This window comes from Arvicanthis niloticus, chromosome 2 (genome assembly GCF_011762505.2).
Source record: "Arvicanthis niloticus isolate mArvNil1 chromosome 2, mArvNil1.pat.X, whole genome shotgun sequence".
Classification (NCBI taxonomy): Eukaryota; Metazoa; Chordata; class Mammalia; order Rodentia; family Muridae; genus Arvicanthis; species Arvicanthis niloticus.
This window is the reverse complement of record NC_047659.1, coordinates 44,296,754-44,319,575: the sequence shown is the minus strand read 5'-3', so window position 1 is coordinate 44,319,575 and position 22,822 is coordinate 44,296,754. Positions and strand designations below refer to the sequence as shown.

General features: G+C 37.4%; 1 protein-coding gene across 5 annotated transcripts in view; it reads right to left on the bottom strand.

The window, feature by feature from the left end:
* Positions 1 to 2,077: 2,077 nt before the first annotated feature.
* Positions 2,078 to 22,822, bottom strand: part of LOC117703140 (uncharacterized) — a 135,423-nt gene continuing 114,678 nt past the window's right edge. For 3 of the 5 annotated variants that reach the window (XM_076928856.1, XM_076928857.1, XM_076928858.1), the window contains exons 67-78: positions 22,389 to 22,459; positions 21,847 to 21,964; positions 20,155 to 20,339; positions 19,222 to 19,441; positions 18,417 to 18,532; positions 16,722 to 16,848; positions 15,040 to 15,108; positions 13,781 to 13,995; positions 11,559 to 11,781; positions 8,608 to 8,822; positions 7,451 to 7,676; positions 2,078 to 2,270 (exon numbers count right to left, since the gene is read on the bottom strand). In XM_076928856.1, the coding sequence (XP_076784971.1) occupies positions 2,241 to 2,270; positions 7,451 to 7,676; positions 8,608 to 8,822; positions 11,559 to 11,781; positions 13,781 to 13,995; positions 15,040 to 15,108; positions 16,722 to 16,848; positions 18,417 to 18,532; positions 19,222 to 19,441; positions 20,155 to 20,339; positions 21,847 to 21,964; positions 22,389 to 22,459 (1,815 nt within the window). In that variant the 3' untranslated portion in view covers positions 2,078 to 2,240. The remainder of the gene's footprint in view (positions 2,271 to 7,450; positions 7,677 to 8,607; positions 8,823 to 11,558; positions 11,782 to 13,780; positions 13,996 to 15,039; positions 15,109 to 16,721; positions 16,849 to 18,416; positions 18,533 to 19,221; positions 19,442 to 20,154; positions 20,340 to 21,846; positions 21,965 to 22,388; positions 22,460 to 22,822) is intronic. The other 2 variants (XM_076928859.1, XM_076928860.1) reach the window with 1 other exon arrangement.

The following is a 22,822-nucleotide window of genomic DNA, read 5'->3' as shown; positions in this document are numbered from 1 at the left end:
GGATCTGCACATCTCCCAAAGCTCTATTTAAGCAGCGGGCTTTCTGAGCTCGGCGTCCTTCCCTCCACCTCACCATCTTGAAGAGCTGTTCAATAAATGCTGTCAGAAGAATCCTGAGTGTGGCGTTCTCCTTATCGGCGAGGTAGCTTGCTACATCAAACCCTTAAATTAGTGCACCTCTCAATCCTTATCAGAGAAGGTTCTTTCTGTAGTAGATAGCAATTAACACAGTAGTGACTCATGACTGGTCAAAAAGCAGGGAATAAGGGGTTGTGGAGTCTTCAGCTCTGCCTGGGACATCTATGTCACTGAGGCTCAGGAAGCATCATGGACGAGGAGGGGGAAAGACTGGAAGAGCCAGATGTTGTGGATGGTTGCAGTGAAACAGCATTTTGAAAGATACAAAAGTGCAACTGCAAACATGGACTCACAGCGGCTGCTGCTGACTACATTCACAAGATTTGCAAAAACCCAAGCAAGCCAACCTACCAGCACGCAGGATGTGGCTCCTGATGACCCACCCCTGTCTGAAGAGGTATTGGTAGTTCATGGCTACTGGGCTAGGAAGAGTAAGTTTTCCTTAGGGGTGTAGTCTCTGAAAGGCTGCCAGTACTCCATCCTGTTCCCATATGCACGTACATACAGGCATCACTAAATAGACACCAAGGGAATAAATTTAAAAATAAAGATTGAAAAAGCCCAGGAAGTTGTGGAGGAAAAAGTCTTTTGGGAGGGGCAGGGATAGGGAAGGAATGGGGCTTGTGTTTGACCCAAACACATGGTGTGCATGCATGACTATTAAGAACAATATTTAACTTAAAAATGATCAAGCCAACCGGCAAGTCTTAACATACATGCTTATCATTTACATCCTGAGTATATAACTCTTAAATATCAACCTCTCGTTTCCACAAGAGAGTAATAGATATTTCTAGTATGCTATTTGTTCTTATGATATCTCAAATCTAAATTCATCATAGGGATTTGCACTGTTTTAAGACTAAACAAAACATTAGAGTGTGACTCTAATAATGTAGGTTTACTGCTTGTTATTTGCTGAGAAGTCAGGAAAAAAAATTGCTAATTCTTGCAACCATGCTAGAAAAGAACCTTCTTAACTTTGAAAGGACAGAAACTTTTCCCTGGGATGTAGGAACAACCCAGAATAAAATTACTTTTATACTGCCCAATTATTTAAACCTAAGCAAAATTTTGTTTTTTCTCTATTCCAATTTCTTGTACTTGGCTATACAAAAGCATCAATTAGCCCAAACCTCAAACTCTTATTAAAAATTGTACCTTTAATTCAGGTACAATTTCTATAATAGCATTTATTTATTCAGGCAATAAAGCCACTGTTTCTGAGGGCCACTGAATAACTTCTACTCTATGAGGTTTGGGTTGCATTTGGGGTGGGGTGTAACTATCTTTTCCTATTTTATTTGCAGAATGTCTGCCCTTTGCTCCATGGATGCCCATCACATAGATTTGCAGAGTGCTTTAATTTCCCAGAAGAAGTTCCAGGGCACAGGCAGCATCTACCTGATCCAACTTCTCATTTAGTACTTATTTCTCCATGACCCTGCCCTCAAGAGCCTGCAAAAGGGACAGGGGTTGCAAAAGGGCCCTGGTCAGCCACTTCCCTTGCCTGGTGTTCTCCATTCACACTGGCTTTCTGGACAGGGAAGGGACTAGGCAGGCAGAAACTGAGGAAGTGCTTGCCTCTCCCTCTGGGGCTATCATCTTTTTGGACTTCGCCTGCTCAGCAGTTTGGTTTGTTCCCTGGCATCTGCAGCAACCAGGGGTGGCCGCTGTCTCCATCACCAGTCACATCGGCCACTGCAGTATTTCCTTGCTAGACCAGGAGTCCAGCAGTATGAGGGAACAGTGCTCAGGGAGAATGGAGAAGAGCTGGCAGCTCTTCTGTGGATACAGGGGTGGGGTGGGGAACAACAGGGCAATCCAAGACTGTTTTGCCCTCCCTTTTCCCTTCCCTGTGGTAGCATAACCCCCCCCCCCCAAATAATAAGCCAAGAGGAGTAGAAAGATTAATAAATGAAGAATAATTGGAAACATATACATTTTCACATCTTTTATTTCATGTGTGTAACAAAAATATTTAATGTAGAATGTATCAGCAGATCAAAGGAAATTGAAGTCATTTATTATTTATGATAACTTATTTCAGAACCGATTAAGCTTAATTTGTGCATTTCAGAAACGTAGCATCTTTGTCTTCTCTAGCAGTGGTTATGAAGTTGCTGCCATGTCTGCAAAAATTCAAATAATATTTATAAGACTTCTGCTAAACAAGAAATACTATTACAGGAATGATGCTCAGAAAACGTGGCCTATACTATTGTGGGTGGGTAGGTTCAAGAGGTAGGTAGAAAAGTGGAGGGGGTTGTCACAGAGATAAGGCGTGCTCTGAAATGCTATATTGACACCTAATGTTCTGAATGCTAATTAAAAGCATATAAAATTGGCAAATGTGACCTTTGAAAAATCCTTTGAGACCTCCTTTGCTTGGAGAATAGTTTGAAAGACATCACTTAAGTCAGATCAGATAAATGAAATTATGCTTAAAGGTATAGATTAGTTGTGGAATGTTGCTAAGATTGCTTTGGGTAACAACTGCAATTACCATTTACCTACTTTTTGCACACCATATCGGGGATGTGGCTTCTGTATTTTGGTACAACGATTAATTAACTCAACTCTTTATTCCAAATGCATCACTTTATGACTCTAATAATATGCCCTTAAAGAAAATATAATGTGATATTTTACCTTAATGAATTAAAATATTCAATTTTACCTTCAGAAAGTTAATAATTTAACATGCTCTGTGGCCAATTTTCAAAACATTAAGTACACAAAAGAAGAAATTGTTATTGTCATAGTGACAAATGACTTCTGTCATTTGTAATTCTGGGGAATTACATGATATTTAAAATATTATGCCACCTGGATTCTGACCAAAGGTTTTAACAATAAGTTTGCTTTGAGTAGTGACAGGAATACAGGCTGGAGGCACAAGTGAAGCTTCAGTTTTGTTGCTCTGTGTCTCCTTCGCATGGCAAACCCTAAGTAGGCTTTAACAGGAACTTGACTCATTCCCACTGACTGAGACACCTTTTCACTTACTTGTGAAATGTGAAGGAGTGATTTAAACCACACTGTTAAAGGAGAAGAGAAGGGGACTGGCACATGCGCTGTCCCCAAGAGCTAAACTTGGTGGCCGATTCAGTAGGCTCAAAGTCCCAGTCATAGGGCAAGATCTTCAGCGCGTTCCTCTCAGTCCCACCCTACTCTCTTCAAATATGCTGGCCTTTCTGCTTAATTAACAAAAGCATCCGTTTGCTTCGCTTGGGCTCTCTGGTTAATCCTGAAATTCTTTTCTAGTGTATTAAGAACTGGTTGGAGCATGAGCAGCAGCCCCTGGACACTAGAGTGCTTCCTCATGCTGCCTAGCCACTGTCTGGTTTCATCTCCTGCTGCTGCTGCTCCCAAAACAATAGAAAAAATGTAGCTGCTTGGGATCTAGTTGGTGTTAGTACAAGTATTTATTTTTCCCTTTTATGATATTCAGTTGCAAAACTTATTAGGACATTTTAGATTTTAAAGATGTCAGTTATGGGAGAAAGAGAGCCGAGGCTCTAGTTGATATGAGTCCATGATATTTTCTGGGATCAAAAAGATCCTGAAAAATAGGCATCAATGTTTACTGATTGAAATGGCTGCTTTAATAACAGTATATACAGAATAAAATAACTAACTCTATTTTTAAAAAGTATTTTCTTTTATAAATCACCCTAGATCAAAAATTGTTCCAGTAGTAGATATTCATCTCAAACTGTGTCAAGCGCTATGTTTTCTTAACACTTTGCAAGGGACAGGCTGTGTGACCATTGCAACAGGTGTTGATGCACAGATGCTTACTGAAACTTTAATAAAAAAAATTGTAACATCCTGGTAGTTATGCATGCCTTTAATCCCAGCACTTGGGAGACAGAGGCAAGTGGATCTCTCTGATTTTGAGGCCAGGCTGGTCTACAGAGCAAGGTCCAGGATAGTCAGTGCTACACAGAGAAATCCTGTCTCGAACAAAACAAACCAAACCAAAAATTCTAGGAAATGTTAAATTCCCCTAAAATGACTATATCAATGTTTGCTGAATGAATAATTTTAAAAAAGTAATAAGTTGTACCCTTTTGGCTGGGGCTGACACCTAGCTGGTCTGCTGCTGTGAAGACACGATTTCCTGAGCTATCATAAAAGAACCACTGCACTCAGAATGGTGGGTAAGAACTCTTTCCCACAACCCTACACCCCAGAGCTGCTACTGGGATCCTGGGGCACTCAGGACCCCATCACGCACCCAAACCCCACTCCTCCAGAATACCACTCCCCTTCTGCCCCTCTCTTGGTTCTTTTGGCTGGGGCAGATACCTAGCTGGTCTGCTCCCATGAAGACACCTTATTCAGACTCATTCTAGAGGAACCACTGCACTACACAAACATAATTCTACCTCTAATAACAAAAATAACAGGAAGCAACAATCATTTTTCCTTAATATCTCTTAACATCAATGGACTCGATTCCCCAATAAAAAGATGTAGACTAACACAGACTGGATATATAAACAGGACCCAGAATTTTGCTGCATACAGGAAACGTACCTCAGTGACAAAGACAGAAACTACCTCAGAGTAAAAGGATGGAAAACAATTTGCTTACAAAAAGAAACTGCAGAGAGCATACATTAGCAAGTTGACAGCACACCTGAAAGCTCTAGAACAAAAAGAAGCACATACATCTAAGAGGAGTAGACTGCAGGAAATAATCAAACTCAGGGCTGAAATCAACCAAGTAGAAACAAAAAGAACTATACAAAGTATCAACAAAACCAGGAGCTGGTTCTTTGAGAAAATAAAAAAGATAGATAAACCCTTAGCCAGACTAACCAGAGGGCACAAGAGACAGTATCCAAATTAATAAAATCAGAACTGAAAAGGGAGACATAACAACAAAAACTGAGGAAATTAAAAAAAAAATCATCAGGTCCTACTACAAAAGCCTATACTCAACAAAACTGGAAAATCTGGATGAAATGGACAATTTTCTAGACAGATACCAGGTACCAAAGTTAAATCAGGAGCAGATAAACCATCTAAACAGTCCCATAACCCCTAAAGAAATAGCAGCAGTCATTAAAGTCTCCCCACCAAAAAAAGCCCAGAACCAAATGGTTTTAGTGTAGAATTCTATCAGATCTTCAAAGAAGACCTAATACCGATTTTCTTTAAACTATTCCACAAAATAGAAACAGAAGGAACACTACCAACTCGTTCTATGAAGCCAAAATTACACTCATACCTAAACCACACAAAGACAGAACAAAGAAAGAAACTTTAGACCAATCTGTCTTATGAATATTGATGCAAACATACTCGATAAAATTCTCGCAAACTGAACCCAAAAATACATCAAAACAATCATCCATTATGATCAAGTAGGCTTTACCCCAGGAATGCAGGGATGGTTCAATATTTGGAAATCCATCATTGTAATCCACTATATAAACAAACTAAAAAAAAAAATGAACATCTCATTAGATGCTGAGAAAGCATTTGATAAAATTCAACATCTCTTCATAGTAAAAAGTCTTGGAAAGATTAGGGATTCAAGGCCCATACCTAAACATAGTAAAAGTAATATACAGCAAACCAGTAGCCAACATCAAACTAAATGGAGAGAAACTTGAAGCAATCCCACTAAGATCAGGGACTAGACAAGGCTGCCCACTCTATCCCTACCTATTCAATATAGTACTGGAAGTCCTAGCCAGAGCAATTAGACAACAAAAGGAAGTCAAAGGGATACAAATCAGAAAAGAAGAAGTCAAAAATATCACTATTTGCAGATGATATGATAGTATACTTAAGTGACCCCAAAACCTCCACCAGAGAACTCCTAAACCTGATAAACAACTTTAGCAAAGTGGCTGAATATAAAATCAACTCAAACAAATGAGTAGCTTTCCTCTACTCGAAGGATAAACAGGCTGAGAAAGAAATTAGGGAAATGACATTTTTCACAATAGTCACAAATAATATAAAATACCTTGGTGTGAATCTAACCAAGCAAGTGAGAGATCTGTATGACAAGAACTTCAAGTCTCTGAATAAAGAAATTGAAGATCTCAGAAGATGGAAAGATCGCCCATGCTCATGCATGGAGGAGTTAAAAGACCGAAGGAGCTGAAAGGGTTTGCAGCCCCATGGGGAGAGCAATACCAACCAACCAAAGCTCCCAGGGTCTAAACCACCGGCCTGGGAGCACATAGGGAGGGACCAATGGCTCCAGCTGTATATGTAGGGGAGGATGGTCTTGTTGGGCACAGGTGGGAGAGGAGGTCCTTGGTCCCATGAAGGTTGGATGCCCCAGTGTGGGGAAAGTCGAGGGTGGGGAGGTGGGAGTGGGTGGGTGGGGACACATCCTCATAGAAGAAGGAGGAGGGGGAATGGAATAGGGGATTCCTGGGTGGGGGGAAAATGGAGAAAGAGGTTAACATCTGAAATGTAAATAAAATATCCAATAATTAAAAATGAAAAAAAGAGAAATAAGTTGTAATCTTAAGAAAATATGTTTCCATATGTTTAGATAAAAAATATTCCTATTTCAACTGCAAAGGACAAGGGCACGGCGATAGCATGGGGTCACACATGAGAGTGGATAGGAAAAATACAACTTGGGTTTTTAAGGAGGTAGCAGTTGAAGGGAGTTATATAACTGCAATCTTAGCTCTGAATCCCCGTCTGAGGGCAAGGTCCACAAACTTAGTGAACCTCACTTTGAAACATTATATCCGGCTTAAGAAAATTGCCTTCATGATATTAAGGAGTGTACAATAGTGGTTACACTGAATCAAACCTGAAATCAACATGTGGTAAATAAAGCAGAAATTAAGGGAATAGTCTTAATTTTCTTTGACACTTATAGGTATAGACCCTTCATAAAAAGCATTCCTCTCCGATTCCTTTAAACTTGAAACATTCACACAAGAGTAGTTGTTTGGATGTCAAGCTTAGGAATATTCTTAAGATTACTCTGAACTTGAGCTAAACCAAAGTTAATTAGGGGCTTAGCCAATCCCTTTTTAAGTCTTCCTGTGACCACAGCAAAACACTAAAATTAGTTTCCCTTATAGCCTTTAAAGAAAGTTCAGCGTGTTTTAGTAGTCACATCTATTGACTCAAATTAAGAAAAAGTTATTTACTGAAAGTGAGAGCTCTGAGGATTTATAAGTGTGTAAAATTGATTTTCTTTCTATATTAATACACAATTGTGATATTAATTTACAATGAGTGAATTACATCACCAAATTAAAAACAAGAATTATAACAGACATATGAAACCATAATCAAAAGGTGTAGCACAGCTGACCCTGCATAGATAGCTATCCAGACTTTCCACAAAATGATACGGCCTGGAGCTTGGCATCATGGCTTCTCTTTGCGTGAGACTTCCGCTGTGTTCCAAACTGTTGTAGAGTTGTCCAGATCCAAACCCTGGAGCAGGGTTTGTTGTTGTACACAAGTTTGGCTTAGAACTATAAGCCTTCATCTTATCAAAGTTCCTCCTCAAGGACTCATCTTGCCTGTCCTTAGTCCTGTGAAGATGCCAAAGGCAAATATAAGAGTGTCTCATTTTCCCTTGAAGGACTCCTTAAAAATGGGGTAGGGGGCAGGTAGTAAATGACTTTCCCACCTAACAATGTCTAAACATTGTAGCTGTGTCTGGTAATTTGTACAGTTGTGATTTAAAGTGGAACTGGAAAGAACTCTATGTCTGGATTCCAAAATAAAAAGAAACAAACAAAGCAAGAAGCAGAGAAATGGCTGTCACTGATGTGTATGTAACTTTGCAGGTTAAACTGATGGAATGGCCCTATTTTAAGATTTTTTGATGGTGTCCTTAGAAATACTTGTAATTGCCAAGGAACTGTGTAGATGATGCCCTGGATAACTTCTGTTTTTAAAAATACAAGCAAAAACAAACTGAAGCAGCTTCTCAGACAGCTCATCTCGAGCTCACCATCTCACCATGGACATGGCCAGCCATTCTGTCTCCACACCTCCTTCCCAACAAACATGGAACTGTTTTAACCACTTTTAAATTATGGTTTATCTTTACCTTCATGGTAACCTTCTGCTCATGACTTTACACAGCACAGAAAACCTTAGGAAGAGCCTCTGTACAAACCCTCTAGTGGGGACACCAAGTAATACAGTTGAAAGTCAACTAACAAAGCACTGGAATGTGGCCCTGGTGTAGCACTAGTACTGTTAGACCCCGTAGCTTGGATATCATATGCAAACAATAGCTAAAGTATTCATTTAGAAACTCATGGGTATTCTGATCTTTACAGTCTAAACATTAGTTTTCCACAATTATATTCCTCAGCTTGATTTCACATCATAAAATCTCATGAATGTCTTTCAATGATAATTATTCTTCAGACACAAATTACTGACATTAGTTTTCTTTCCCTCCATATTTTATGTACATATATATTACATAGATATATATTATATACTTACTGTAGTTGATCATAAGGTAATGGCTTTGTCATTTCTATCCTTTCAGGATATGGCTCTTCATAGTATCTTGGTTCTGCTTTACATGAGGCTTGATGAATTACTTCTTCTGGGTGTTTGGACTGCAGGTTTGAAAGTGTAGATTTCTGTGGCTTTATGAATGAGGCATTATGGTTTCCTATTTTGTCATAAGAAGTTTGCTGATTTTCTTCTCTTACCTGAAAAAGAGTTTAAATATATGTATTTAAATTGTGCTAACAATACATGTACATGTTTGATTACTATAGTTTCAGGTCAGTGATTCTGAACATTGAAATATGTGAAAAATAGAGCTTTAAAATATTCATCAACTATATGTCTACACTTGATCTGAATTAAAAAACAAATTAAAATGGATCTAGGCTTAGTGTGTGTATACTATGGTATATGAAAGTAGGCTCTGGGCCATTAGTTTTAAGTCCTCTACTACTGACCTATAAACTCAGCCCTGAATCACTCTCATGTTATTGCCATGTAATTCGATATTTTTGAAAAAAATACATAATGAGTGAAACACATGAAGAAAGAATAATTTAAATTAAAATCATTTTCAAAGTATGTTATTCTCTGGACCTATAATATAAAGCCATATGTGCTTCGGAAAGACGAACATGAAGGTCATAAAGGCCAATGGAGAAAAATGATGCAAAAGCCATGAGGAAAGGAACGGCCTTTACACGTAAGCTACAAGACAGTCAACAGAGGGAGGTTGGAGAAGAATCACCTCTGAGAGGAAATGTTAACTGACATGGGATCAAAATGAACTGAAGCATTTACTTAGGGAGTGAGCTCCTTCATCCTACCTAAGTCACCACAGATGTGACCTGCCCTCTCTGTGAACAAGCCACACAGCCCTCATAGTGGACAAGGTAGTGTCTTTTAATTTGTAAATTATAGTTTGCTTTATCCATAATAACTGATTATTTGATAGGGTTGAGTGCAAATGGGCATAATTTTCAAGGATGAGAATTATATGAATTTTGACCAGAGGACATTTCATAATAGTAGTTTGAAAACCTGTCATTCTTTAATATTTGTACTGACTGGTTTTATATGTCAACTTGACACAAGCTAGAGTCATCAAAGAGAAAAGAGTCTCAGTTGAGGAAATGCCTCTATGAGATACAGCTGTGGAACATTTTCTCAAGTAGTGATCAATCCAGACCATGGTGGGTGGATCCATCCCTGGGCTGATGGTCCTGAGTTCTATAAGAAAGCAGGTCAAGCAAGCCATGAGGAGCAATTCAATAAGCAACACTCCTTCACGGCCTCAGCATCAGCTCCTGCCTCCAAGTCCCTGCCCTGTTTGAGTTCCTGTCCTGACTTCCTTTGTGATAAACAGCATAGAGTCATGACACTGGATAGGAAGTATAAGCAGAATAACACTTTCCTCAATCTACAAGGAAAGTGTAGGTGTTCCCACATGGGTGTTCTACCCCACCCTACTGCATATCAAATTCCTCAGCATCCAATAGCAACATTCAGAGCAAGCAGACATGTTGGAAATAGTACTGCATGGGATACCAGCCTCCCATTCTGTTCTCAACTAAATGTCAGTGAAGAAGAGAGGCTCCGACCTTTTCAAGATTTTCTCAAGCCGGAGATTGAGAAACATAGTGAGTATTCTTTAATCCACTAAATTTCGGGTAATTGGAATAAATTGGCAAATGATGGCTCTGAAGAGATCCAGAAGAGGACTTTACAGAATTTAGTTTCTTTTAAAGAAGCCCATAGTAAGTAAGAGTGACTTGTTAATGACAATGCCAGTGAGAAGCAATATAAAACCACCAGTCACCAGAACTGCCAAGTAAACACATTTCTTGTCAGTTTTCATAAATAAGACTTTAACCAAGGGAATTATTAAAAACACTAAATTCCCATTAATAAACATATCAAGTGTTATTTGTCACAAATAAATTGGAAAACAATATAAAGAGCTATTAATAAAAAACGAATTGGGGTTCTGAGAGAACAGATATCTTGTTGGCAAGATTCCTATTGGAATTCCAGAGGATATAGAAAGTATACTCATGACACTAGATAGGAGAGACAGACTTTATATTTTCACGTTGGTTGTGATGTGAAGACTTTTTATATAGCTCTCACCTCCGAATCATCATCCTTTCAAGTAAAAACAAGGAAAAACCCTCCATTTTTACAATTGAAATATTTGATTAACAAAATTACTTTTAGCTGGTGGTCATGACACTTGCCTCTAATCCCACCACTCAGGAAGTGGAGGCAGGTGAATCTCTGAGTTCAAGGCAGCCAGGTCTACTGAGTGAGATAGATAGATAGATAGATAGATAGATAGATAGATAGATAGATAGATAATTAGTTTTATTATAAGATTACACAGCACTAATCACACTGAAAAAATTGAAATCAGTATGTAAATAAGACAGAAAAATAAAAACATTTTTCTTTTCTTTTTGATTTAGCAAATATACAGGTTTCATAAAAAGTATTCTCAGGGAAAAATGTATTTTCAGATTTCCTTAACTGTAGGCAGTTAACCAAGATATTCAATATGATGTCAAACTTGGGATGCTGGGAAAATACATTGAGACTACTATGAACCTGATCCCTAACAACACCACTTAGAAATCAGAGCCAATACCTTACAAAGTTTACCTGTGATGACCTGAGACAATGGTAATTTTCTAAGATTTAATTTACATAAGCCTATAAAGATATGCATCATAATAAATATAAATAACTAATGACTCAAGTGACTATTTGTTGTAAATGCAGTCTCCAAGGATTTTAAAATGTATACAATTGGTTTCTTTATTAACACAAAATTGTGAGATTAATTTAAGATGAATGAGTTAATTAACCAACACAGCATGCCACTCAATTAAGAACACAATTATATAAGACACCGGAAACCAAAGAAAAACAGCACAACTCACCTTGTTTAGGAAGCTCAACGAATTCTCAAAGGGCTGTGGTCTTGAGCTTGTCATTAAGGGTTCTCTTTGCAGGACATTTCTGCTGTATCCTAAACTGTTGTAGAGTTGTCCAGATCCAAACCCTGAATCAGAGCTCATCATGCACATGTTTGATGCAGGTGTATAAGCTTCCATTTTATTGAAGTTCCTTCTCATCATGGACCCATCTTGTCTGTCCTTAGACCTGTGAAGATTCCCAAAGGCAAGCATAAGTCTAATTGTTACCAAGGACCAGCCTCATCTTGGAGAGGGGTTTTGAGGAAAGGGTATCTGGGAGCTGAGAAAGAATGACTCAAGGTCAAATTGTGGGTTACAAACTGATGGCCTATGTTCTGGTAGAGACAGCTTTCCAGATAACTCTCTACTGAGACAGCTTTCTCTTGCAATTCCAGAAACTCTCTGAATAGCTCCTCTCTTACAGATCAAAATCCCAGTCTTTTATTTACATATCATTTTAGCCAATACCCCAGGTTCCCTTATGATTATCCCTTAAGTCAGCATTCCATGACCCCCTTAAGTCAGCATTCCATGACCCCCTTAAGTCAGTATTCCATGACCTCAGCACCCTGATTCTTACAAAAAGACAACACACACATGGGTTTTTTTGTTTGTTTGTTTGTTTTTTGTTTTTTAACATCGCAGATAAATTCAGATATTTGCCTGGTTCTGTAAGCACAAACAATAAGCTAGTTAGGTGGGATCTTGCCCTGAGATTACCATTCCTACCATGCCTGGGTTTAACCTAGCTCTGTCCCAGGCTGACCTTGAACTCAGGAATCTGCCTGCCTTTGTATCTGCCTGACTTTGTAATTTTCTGACAAGCTGGCTTATAGTGCAGGTGCCTTTGTTCTTTTAGGTCTGAGAAGCTCCTTATATAATTCATTTGCATAGTTATGAAATTATATATTTTTGAACTCATATTTTCAGAGTTATTTTCCACAGCCTTAAGGGCTATCTTGAAGGTCCCAGATTTTACCATTTTGCTGAGATATGCTACACTCTTGCATCCTAGACTTGTGCTGTCACTGATTATCATGGAGTCATTAACCTTGGCAAAGAGGACATTTCCCTGTATGTAACCTTAGCAGAGAGAATATTTCAGGAAAGAGGAACAGAAAGTATATACGTGTGTGTATATATAATACAAACAAGCCTCAAGCCCAGCAACTATCAACACTTGTGGAGGCCCATGACCTTCTGGCTCTGTTCCAGGGGCAGGAAACCATGTCACACCATTCCTTCTATATGGCCAAGCAGAACTCAGTGTATTTTCCCATGAATGACTTCTAATAGTGGCAAATGAGCAAGTACATCCCCCTCCCCCACAAACAACATCTGAACATTCAACTGGAAATAATTATATTTATAGATTCCAAACTAAAAAGAAATACAATGCAGGGGTCAGGGAAATGGCTGTCACACATGTGTGGCTCTGCAGGTTAAACTGCTACCTGCTAAAATGGCCCTTGTATCTGCCAAGAAGCAGTGTGAAATAATTGTCCATGATAAATTCCTTGATTATAGTGGCAACTAAAACTTTATAGTGGCAACTAAAACATGGTAAGCATGGCATGAGCTTTATAGACAGCTCCTCCCATGCTTACCAATTCATCAGAGATGGGACCATACCATTTTGTCTCTACACACCCTTCCTGATGAACAAGGGCCTGTTTTATCCACTCTTAAATCATACTTATCTTTGCCTTCATGTTAACCTTTCCCTACATTGCAATCCTTACTTCACACAGCACAGAACAACTTAGGAGGACCACCCCTACGAACCCTCTGGTGGAAACACCAGGTAATACAGTTGAAAGTCCATTGGCAAAGTGTTAGAATGTGGCCACCTATATAGCATTAGTACTATATATCTTGGTACATATATTATAATACTCAGATAACAATTAAACTTTTAATTCATAAATTCATGGGTATTCTGATCTGCAATTTTACAAGAGAATAACTAAACAAAATGTACATTATTAAGCGATTGTGTGGGAGAGCACCATGCAACCCAAACCTGTAAAATAAATAGCAACTATTTTTGAGTGAGCATATTAAAAGAAAGTTTACTTAGTAAGATTGCTTTCCAAAATTATATTCTCTAGCTTGATTTCACACCATGGAATCTCATCAATGTCTTTCACTAACAATCGTTTTTCAGAGACAAATTACTGACTTGCCTTAGTTGTCCTTGAGATGACGAACTTGTCATTGCTACCCATCCTAGACAGGGATCCTTATAATGTTCTGGTTCAGCTTTACATAAGGCTTGATGAGTTGTTTCTTTTGAGTGTTCAGATTCCAGATTTGTACATTTGAATTCCCTTGGGCTTATGAACAAGGCATTGTGGTTCCCTGGTATGTTGTCAAACATTTCTTGATCTTCTCTTACTATCTGAAATAAATTTAAAAGATATATTTTCTTTTAATTGTGATAACAAGAACTACTATGTGTTTAGTTTGGGGCAGTAACTCTGAACATTTAAATATGTGTACATTTATGTCTGTGTATTTGTGTTTGTGTGTGGAATTATCAAAGTAAGTCTGATGTATTGGAGATAAGTCCTCTAGTGCTGACATAGCTACTGAGCCCTAAATTGTTCTCATGTCAGTGCCCATGGAAGTAGATATTTTGAAAAAGTCACAGGATGAATTAAAGGTATTGATAATGAATAATTTTTATTAAAAATAATTTTCAGAGTATGTTATACTATGGACTTAGAATATAAAATTACAAGTACTTCAGAAAGGCTCCTGTCTGTTAAACCTGGTGACTGTTAAAGCAACAACATAAGGAGATCAAACTGACACAAAAACTGACGGTGTGTGATTGTTGTTAAACAGCAGCTACAAGACACCTGGCAGAGGGAGGTTGGAGAAGAATCACCTTTGAGAGGAACTGTTAACTGAGCTGGGATCAAAATGAATTTAAGTATTTCTTTAGGGAGTGAGTTCCTTCACCCTAACCAAGTCAACACAGATGTGACCTGCCCTCTCTGTCTTCCACACAGCCCTCACAGTGAACAACGGAGTGTTTTTTGAATTTGTAAATAATAGTTTGTTTCATCCACAATAATGGATTATTTGATAAGGTTATATGTAAATGAGACTTATTTCCAATGGTTGAGTTATATACCTTTTTAGGACATAATATAACAATAATTTGAGAACCTGTCATTCTGTAATATTCAATTCCACAAATGTCATATGGAAAAATCTCAAACTTGCTTCTAATAAACAGATGTGATAAGATTCATGCCTTGTGATTTTCAACAGTCGTTTAGAAAGTACTTCGCATCAATGTTATCATCGTGTTGTAAGGGCATCAGGAAAGCCTACGTGTTCCTACATGAGTGTTCCACCACCCTACTTCAAATGAAGCTACTGCCAGTATCCAAAGCAAGCAGATACATTAGGGAATAACACTCCAGCCTTATACCTTTTCAGTCTGTTCCAGCTGAATGTCGTTGGAGAAGGCATCATCTGTCCTTGCCAAGGTCTTCTCAATCTGTAGATTTTAGAATGAAATGAAGGTTGTTTAACCCACTAAACTTTGGAGAATTGAATAATAAATTGTCAAATGATAAATATGAAATTAACCTGTGTAGAATTTCACATAATCTCCTTTAAAGAATGTGATACTATTGAGGAAAGAAATTTCATGTCACATCCTTTCAATTTAGATTCTCACAACTCTGTAAATGTTTTAATTTTTTAAAATTAGGAACTATAGAATATTGGGAAACAGGGATACAAACAATTTTAAATATAGTTGATAAATGACATTACTTGGAGTTAGTCATTCACTACCTCTGATATTACACTCTTCCTGTCCAGTATTCAACAATGATCCCTAACCCTTTGGAGAAATAAGTGCAGTGTACATAGACTATGTAAGGCTAACTTTATTATTGTTATTATTGTTGTTGTTGTTATTAAATACTATTATCATTGTGGAATATGACTTAAAATTGTAATCACTGAATTTTATTTAGAATTGGCAAAATAGCAAATATGGGAATTCTATAGACTAGGTTTCATTTGACTATTTACGACTTCACATTTACATATGCTAATTTTTCTCAATTAAATCATCCTCTAAAGTTAACTTCATATTTGTGATATGGAAATAATCATACAATGTTTTAAAGTGGGAATTTCTGGGTTTGTTGGAGACTCATTTGTGTCATGTGATGTTTTTCTGGAAGCTGTCTTATGAAAGGATGTTGTGCTGAAGCAGATACATAAGAGGATTTTTTACCGAGAGCAGACATGTGTTTTTCTGGAAGCTGCCTGGTGAAAGAGCATGTGATGTTTCACTAGAGCAGACACTTAACAGGACAAATGGTCATATGATATTTAGAATAAGTATAAATATAACCCAACAGACAGTGGGTGACACTGTGGCATTGGTTCTCCTTGCAGCTCTTTGCTAGTCTTTGTTGGGCTTCACTGATGCTGACTTTTCCTGATGGCATTCTTGCATTGGTTCGCCTTGCTTTCTTCACTGATCTTCACTTGTTGTGACTTCATGGAAAGAAATGCACCGAAGAACTTCTGGTGGTATTCTGGCTGTTTCTTGTTGCTGCTGCTGCAGACTCTTGCCTAGTGGGCAGAGCCTTGTGGTTTCTTCTGGGTCTAGCCACTGTTACCGATTTGTGTTTGGTGTTTGCTCAGTGGCATGAACTGTTGGTGCTGATTCATGTTTGGTGTTTTGCTACTGGACTGAAATGCTGACAACAAAGATTGGAATTACCCAAAAAACTTATTTCTAAACAGGCCCACAACTCCCATTTCCTATTAAGCTTTCTTTTCCCTTACCTCTGGTGAGTGATGGGCTAAAAGGGAGGTTGAAGAATCATTATTAAGGTAGGTTTTGAAAAAAATCTAAGCCTACAATGTTTGTTGCTTGGTTTTGAGATATCAACTCTGTTTTGAGACAAAAGAGAATCAATTGCTTGTTCTTTTTTATAGAACTTATATAGTTTTATAGAAAACTGACAACTTTTTTATTAATATCAACTTGATAGTATTTTTAAAACATCTCACTTATTGTTAAAGCACAGAGGGGTTTATTTATCAAACTGACTCTTTTGGGTCTCCTAATTCATAGAAAAGTACCTCATGTTGTTGTTCATCAACTGGAATATTCTTTTCAAATTGCCTGGTATTTGAAACTTCAGAGAAACTATGCTCTCCATTTTCACACACAGTTGATGTTTTTGTTGGTTTAAAACAATTTTTACTTCTACAAGAATGTAAAGATTAAATTAGTGACAACTTCTCTAGAGTAAACATAAAGCATATGTTATGTGCAAACACATAAAAATCAATAAATTATGATTCTTACTTGTTCAAACTAACTTTATTGGAAAGCATTTAAAAATTATAACTTCAAGTAAATAATATGAAGGAATTTCTTAAGACACATACAGCATGTAAACAGCTCGCATTGGGGCCAAATGATGAATCAGCAAATATGGAACTTTTTGTGTAAGTCTCATGAACTGAGTCCCCAGAATTCACAAAAGGGGAAAGATGAAAACTAACATTATAGCATTGTTTTCCTGACACACACACACACACACACACACACACACACACAAACACACACAACACAAATGCTTTTATATACATTATCATTATCGATCTATCATCTATTTGTCTGTCATCTATATCTCACTATATATCTATCTTTATAGGTATCTATATCTACATTTATCTCTCTATATCTATCTTATGTATGTATCTTTATATCTATCTATTGTCAGCTTTCCTTCTCTGCTCATTTATATCCAAGGAATCAATGAGGTCTTCATGGAAATATTGGAAAATAACAAATATAAACTGAGTCAGATCTTATTTCCATTCTTTATTCACTAAACAATATAGCACCATGAATTCTGCTTAAAACTTGAATTATATATGGAACATGATTACTCTCCACTGACTGACAGCAAGATCTAATTGCTAAAAATAGCACCCACCTAACTCACTGAACTTAGCGAGATTGAGCTGGTACATGTACAGAACTTCACCCCTGTGTTCTAGAGTCTTTGGTATGGGATTTGGTGTGGTATATATACTTTGCAGGATAATGTAAGAGAAACATAAATACCAAAAACAGTCATATAACCTTTGATCTGCAATGCTGCCCTACCTGCAAAATATACTAGGGCAATGGAAGCACAGAGCTTGTAGAAGTAACCATCCAATAAAATTGACTTAGATAAACTACAACTTCTTCAATCGTCTTTCACTTCATTTAGGAGAAAGATCCAGTACACAGGAAAAAGCCTTAGTGCACATACCCCAAACGAATGAATGAATACAAACATGTAGACACACAGACAGAGGGGCACACATTCAGATATGCACATATTAGGTGCATATGGAAGACATTTAGAAGGTGGAATGTATGTGATTTGTTTATGTTGTGTCTCAACAACAAATCAAGGGGAAATAAGCAGATTCGAGAGACTTTTGATGTGGTTAAAGTCTGAAGAGATATTTTATATTGAAATGTTGGCTGAAGGAAAAGAAGAAAACATTTTCAAAACCAAACCATAGGGTTGATGAAGAGTGTAGCTGAATATCAAAGACTTGACTGCTATTGTTTCAACATCATTAAAGAGAAATGTGGCCTTGAACAACTGGTTTAAGGTTTTTGTTTAGAACTTCTGAGATAAACTTTAATCTAGAAGAATTCAGGTAGGAAAATGCAAATACAAAATGGATTCTTACTTTGCTTTTCATACAAGTATGGTGAAAACAAAGAATGAATGCTTAAACAGATATGAAATGCTAAAGTCTTACAGAATTTTCTCTTTAGCTGATTCCAGACATTTCTTCTTTTTTTGATGCAGCTCAGACTGTGCAGACAGAACCGACTTGGTGAGTGCTTTATTGAAATCGTCCATGTCATTCGTAGGCTTTGAAAAGGTGGCAAGTTAGTTTTTAAAAATACAGAACTTATTCTGTCTGGGACCCATTTCTCACAGGTTTGGGAATCTAGGCGAATTCTCTAAATGTTGTAAATTGTATGCTGGCAACCAGGCACACAAATGCAAGCAGAGGACTTTTCCTAAAACAACTCAGATGGACTGACATTTTCATCCTTTTATATCTCTGACATTTATTACTCAACAAAACATGTTTCTTTTTAACTTATGCCTGTTAATAATGGTTTTTCTAGTTGTGGTTGCATTTCATACTAATCCTAGAAACATCTCACTTTTGGGAAATGCCTGCTCCGGACTGTACTTTATGTACAACTGGCTCTAACTGAAAGCACCATCATTAACAGCATGCATTCACATAGGAGTTTGCCTTTTCAGTACTCTCGAAACACTAAACAGGGCCAGGGTTAGGGTGGTGCAGATAAGATTATCTTTGACCAAGCCTGCCCAACCCAGTCCTAAACCCTAGGAAACACATTTGAAAGAGATAAGGGGTTTCCTCAAGTTGTCCTCTGTCATCAACATGCTTGCTGCCCCCCCCAATCTAAATAATTAAGAATGAAAAAATTAAAATCTTTTAAAAACCAAACAATTCAGTAGTTTGCACATCAAAATCTCAGATTATGTTACCCAGAGGGGAAAAATTTAATAATGCAACTAACCGTATCTAGGTGGGCTGTTATGGACTGATTTGAAGGTTGTGGGCCTGAAGTGGGAGTCACCGTGTTTTCTTGGGTAAAGAGGCTCTCCAATCTTCTATGAAAATTTGTCATGCAGGGACACTCAGAGACAATTATGGAGCTTAGCAAGTTCAGTAATGCTGTGTTGTGCTGAATCAGCATGACAAATTGGGTGGTGACCTCCTTCAGCTTAGCTTCAGTCCTGTGAAGAGTGGGAAGGCAAGTAGTATCTCATTCCCCTCCCCACCTCCAACCAATGTGTCTCATTTGACACAGAACTTGGTTTATTTGCCTCCCATCAAGCATCACACATCGAAGAAGGAATTATTTGGAAGCACCATGTGAAATACTCTCTATTTCATGCCGTGTTAATATTTTCCGATGCTGTGAATGTGCCTTTGTGAAGAATAGAAATGTTTAAAAGAACTGTTTGTGTCTAGGTTTTTCTCTAGTGGAAATGCTCAGATGTGAACCAAGGCAAGTTGCCTAGCTGGATGTGATACCCAGAGGAGACATGCCAGTTGTCCTTGACACTGTGAGTTTATGCTACTGTATTCTAGAAAATGTTCAAGTGTTCAATATTTATATTTCAGGGAGTGTAGAGAAGCAAATTTGGAGCAGTATAGGTATATTAATGAAAAATCATCAACTAACTTATTGAAAAAAAAAAACTAAGAAAGCAAGATAAAATATGTGACTACTAAGAGCAAACACACAAGTATATACACCAATAAAGGGGAGATGTCATTCTGGGTTTGCTTCCTGAAGCTCAGTTCATTTGTCATCAGTGGTTTCCAAGATTATATTTTCTAGTTAGTGTTTATGTCCATGATACTATTTTGTTAAAATGCACTTTTGTGATAGGTGATTAAGGAGTAGAATGAATATTCTATATGACTCTTGGGCTTTACTCACTCCATCAGTTTATGTGACTGATGAACTTTGACATAGTTTTCCAGCACCATAACATTCTCATGTGTTCGGGTCTTAATTTCAGAGAATTCCCTTTCCAGATGTTGAATTCTGAGTTCCAGCTGGCTCATTACTGAAGTCGTATACATTTCTCTGAAAGTATTAAGGAACTCTTGTCCTGCTTGTGTCTGAAAAAAATTACAAAGTTTTGAGAAGAGATAGTACTAAATAATCATAATATAAATAACAGTGCATTATGTACTTCTAGCCAATAATTTAGCTAAAGTTTAAATGTATGGAAAACGGCGGACGGTAAAGCATTTACCATCCTTGTTTACTGCATTTAATCTAAATTATAAAAAAGTGATTCATTATTGTATACGTGTATGCATTGATTTCAGTTGCTAAGTCTGAAAGAGATTTGAATATTTATTAATCAATATATAATTACACAGTTACCTTTCCATGATAGGTGAATAAAACAGGATGATGAAATGATTTTCAGTACAGTCAGGGTTAAACCATAAGGTTGAGGAACTCGATCACCACTCCTCTTCCTTTGTCTTATACTTGGTTACATGGGAAAAGCAGCAAGTCAAGCCACAATGCTTTTACACATCACACAACTTGCCTTTAAGACCTGCAGGTCCCAATGACTGCGTTCAAATGAATGGAGCTTCTGCTGTCACAAGAAAGTTCAGCCAACAAAGCCCTTACCTCATCTGAGAGGAGACTGTTTAACAGAGCTGCTGTTTAATCGAGCTAGCACATGTAAGGAAAACAATTCATGGACGCAATGACCCCCACTGCACTGGAGTCTTCACAATGAAGTATTGTAGTGTTCATTCCCATGGACAAATACATAAGGGTTCTACTCTTTTTGATTAACAGTTGGATTCCCTTCATTAGACATTTATGAATTAGCATCCAAGAATTATATGCACTAATCCTTGACAAGGTTGGACTCTAAGGTCCTTGAAAGCTAATAAACAAAGTGAATTTAAACAAACAAACAAATACACACACACACACACACACACACACACACACACACACACACACACACACAAATGTGCTCTGAATCTGTAACACTAGGAAATCAGTTTTCTATTATAACCCTGCTTGACATAGCAGCTATATCTCTATTTTAACAGCTATTAATTCCTTTTTTAAGATTCCAAAGAGAAATACACATTTCTTTGGAAACAATGCTGAATGGTGATTACTATCATTAAATCTCCACAGTTGATATAATTATTTTTCCAAACTCACTGACAGTTCAGAGCTCACAATAAATTGAGAAATGTACAGAGTATTAAATTTCTTGGAAGATTAAGAGATTTGTGAAATATAATGGTACTCTAATAGGTTTCTGCAAAGCAATGTCCAGCCCATTTTTGTCAGAATGGAAAAAAATGTAAAAATCAAAGCGTTTATCATTGAATGAAGAGAGTGAAATGCAGCATTTCTTAAAACTTGGGCTGAAAACAAACTATAGTCTTTTCCATTAGCATATTACTATCAACATAGTTGATTATATGGGTTTATAACTGAGAGGGCTGGCACTAGTGGTGGTAATATAAACATCTCTATTCATAAGAATTCTATTGGTGCCTACAATATTCCTACATCCAATGATTAGAGAAAGAAAATCTCCACTTCAGTGTGGTAGAAATGAATGAACGGCTGACCTACCCGATGGCCAGTTTCTGTCAATGTTTTATCTTCACTTGGTAGTTTTCTCTCAAGCTGTTCTATTGTCTCTGTTTGCTTTTTGACGGTTTCTACTAACTTGAAAACTTCATGTTCAATCCTGAAAGGTAGGTATATTTTTATTAATTACTCTGAGATTATCCAATTAGAAAAAAAAAAGTTAAGAAACATTTGTATCTGATTATATGTATTTCTGATGAAATGTTTGGAAAGTAGGCGATTTGGTAAATGCATCTCATCTATATCTGGGTTTTGGTGGTTAATGTGAAGAATGGGGTGTGAGCAATTAGACATTAGTTTTCCCTTAGTTTTGTTGGAGATAGGACCCCCAGAATGTCAACCTTATGCAATTCACATCCTCTACCTCTGAACTGCTTCCAAAATCCTAAATACACATTGCAAATAATTCATGGAAGGCTTCTGTAGACTCTAAGCAGATACATGTATCATTGTGCTTCCAGTATTACACAGCTTATGTTTATTATAACCATTCAAACACTCCTATGTAGTGCTTTAAATCATACTTTTGCAGGTGTTCCTTTGCCATGTTGTCACCATGTTCAACCTTTGTCTCTGGATGCTGTGCTTCTTGCAACTAACAGAAAGAGAAAGACAGGACACATTAATCTGCTTATCAACTCTCCATGTGCTGAACTCTGACAGGAAGACAGCCAGATCCCACTGGATCATTCATACTGCATTTAAGCTCTTTCTCCAAGGTGAATGAATTGTTTGTTGCAACAGGGACCTTATGGCTTGACAAAGTCAGTCTCTCAGATGAAAGCTTGTTGGCCCTCATTTTTTTTTATCTTTCCTTTCAATTTGGGATTTTTTTTTGATACTATCTCACTATGTAGTTCAAGCTTATCTTAAACTCACTGTTCTCCTTGTATCCACATCCCACACACTGAGGTCAAGCTGTGTATCTCATCACACTTGGTGCTTAAAATAAAAAATT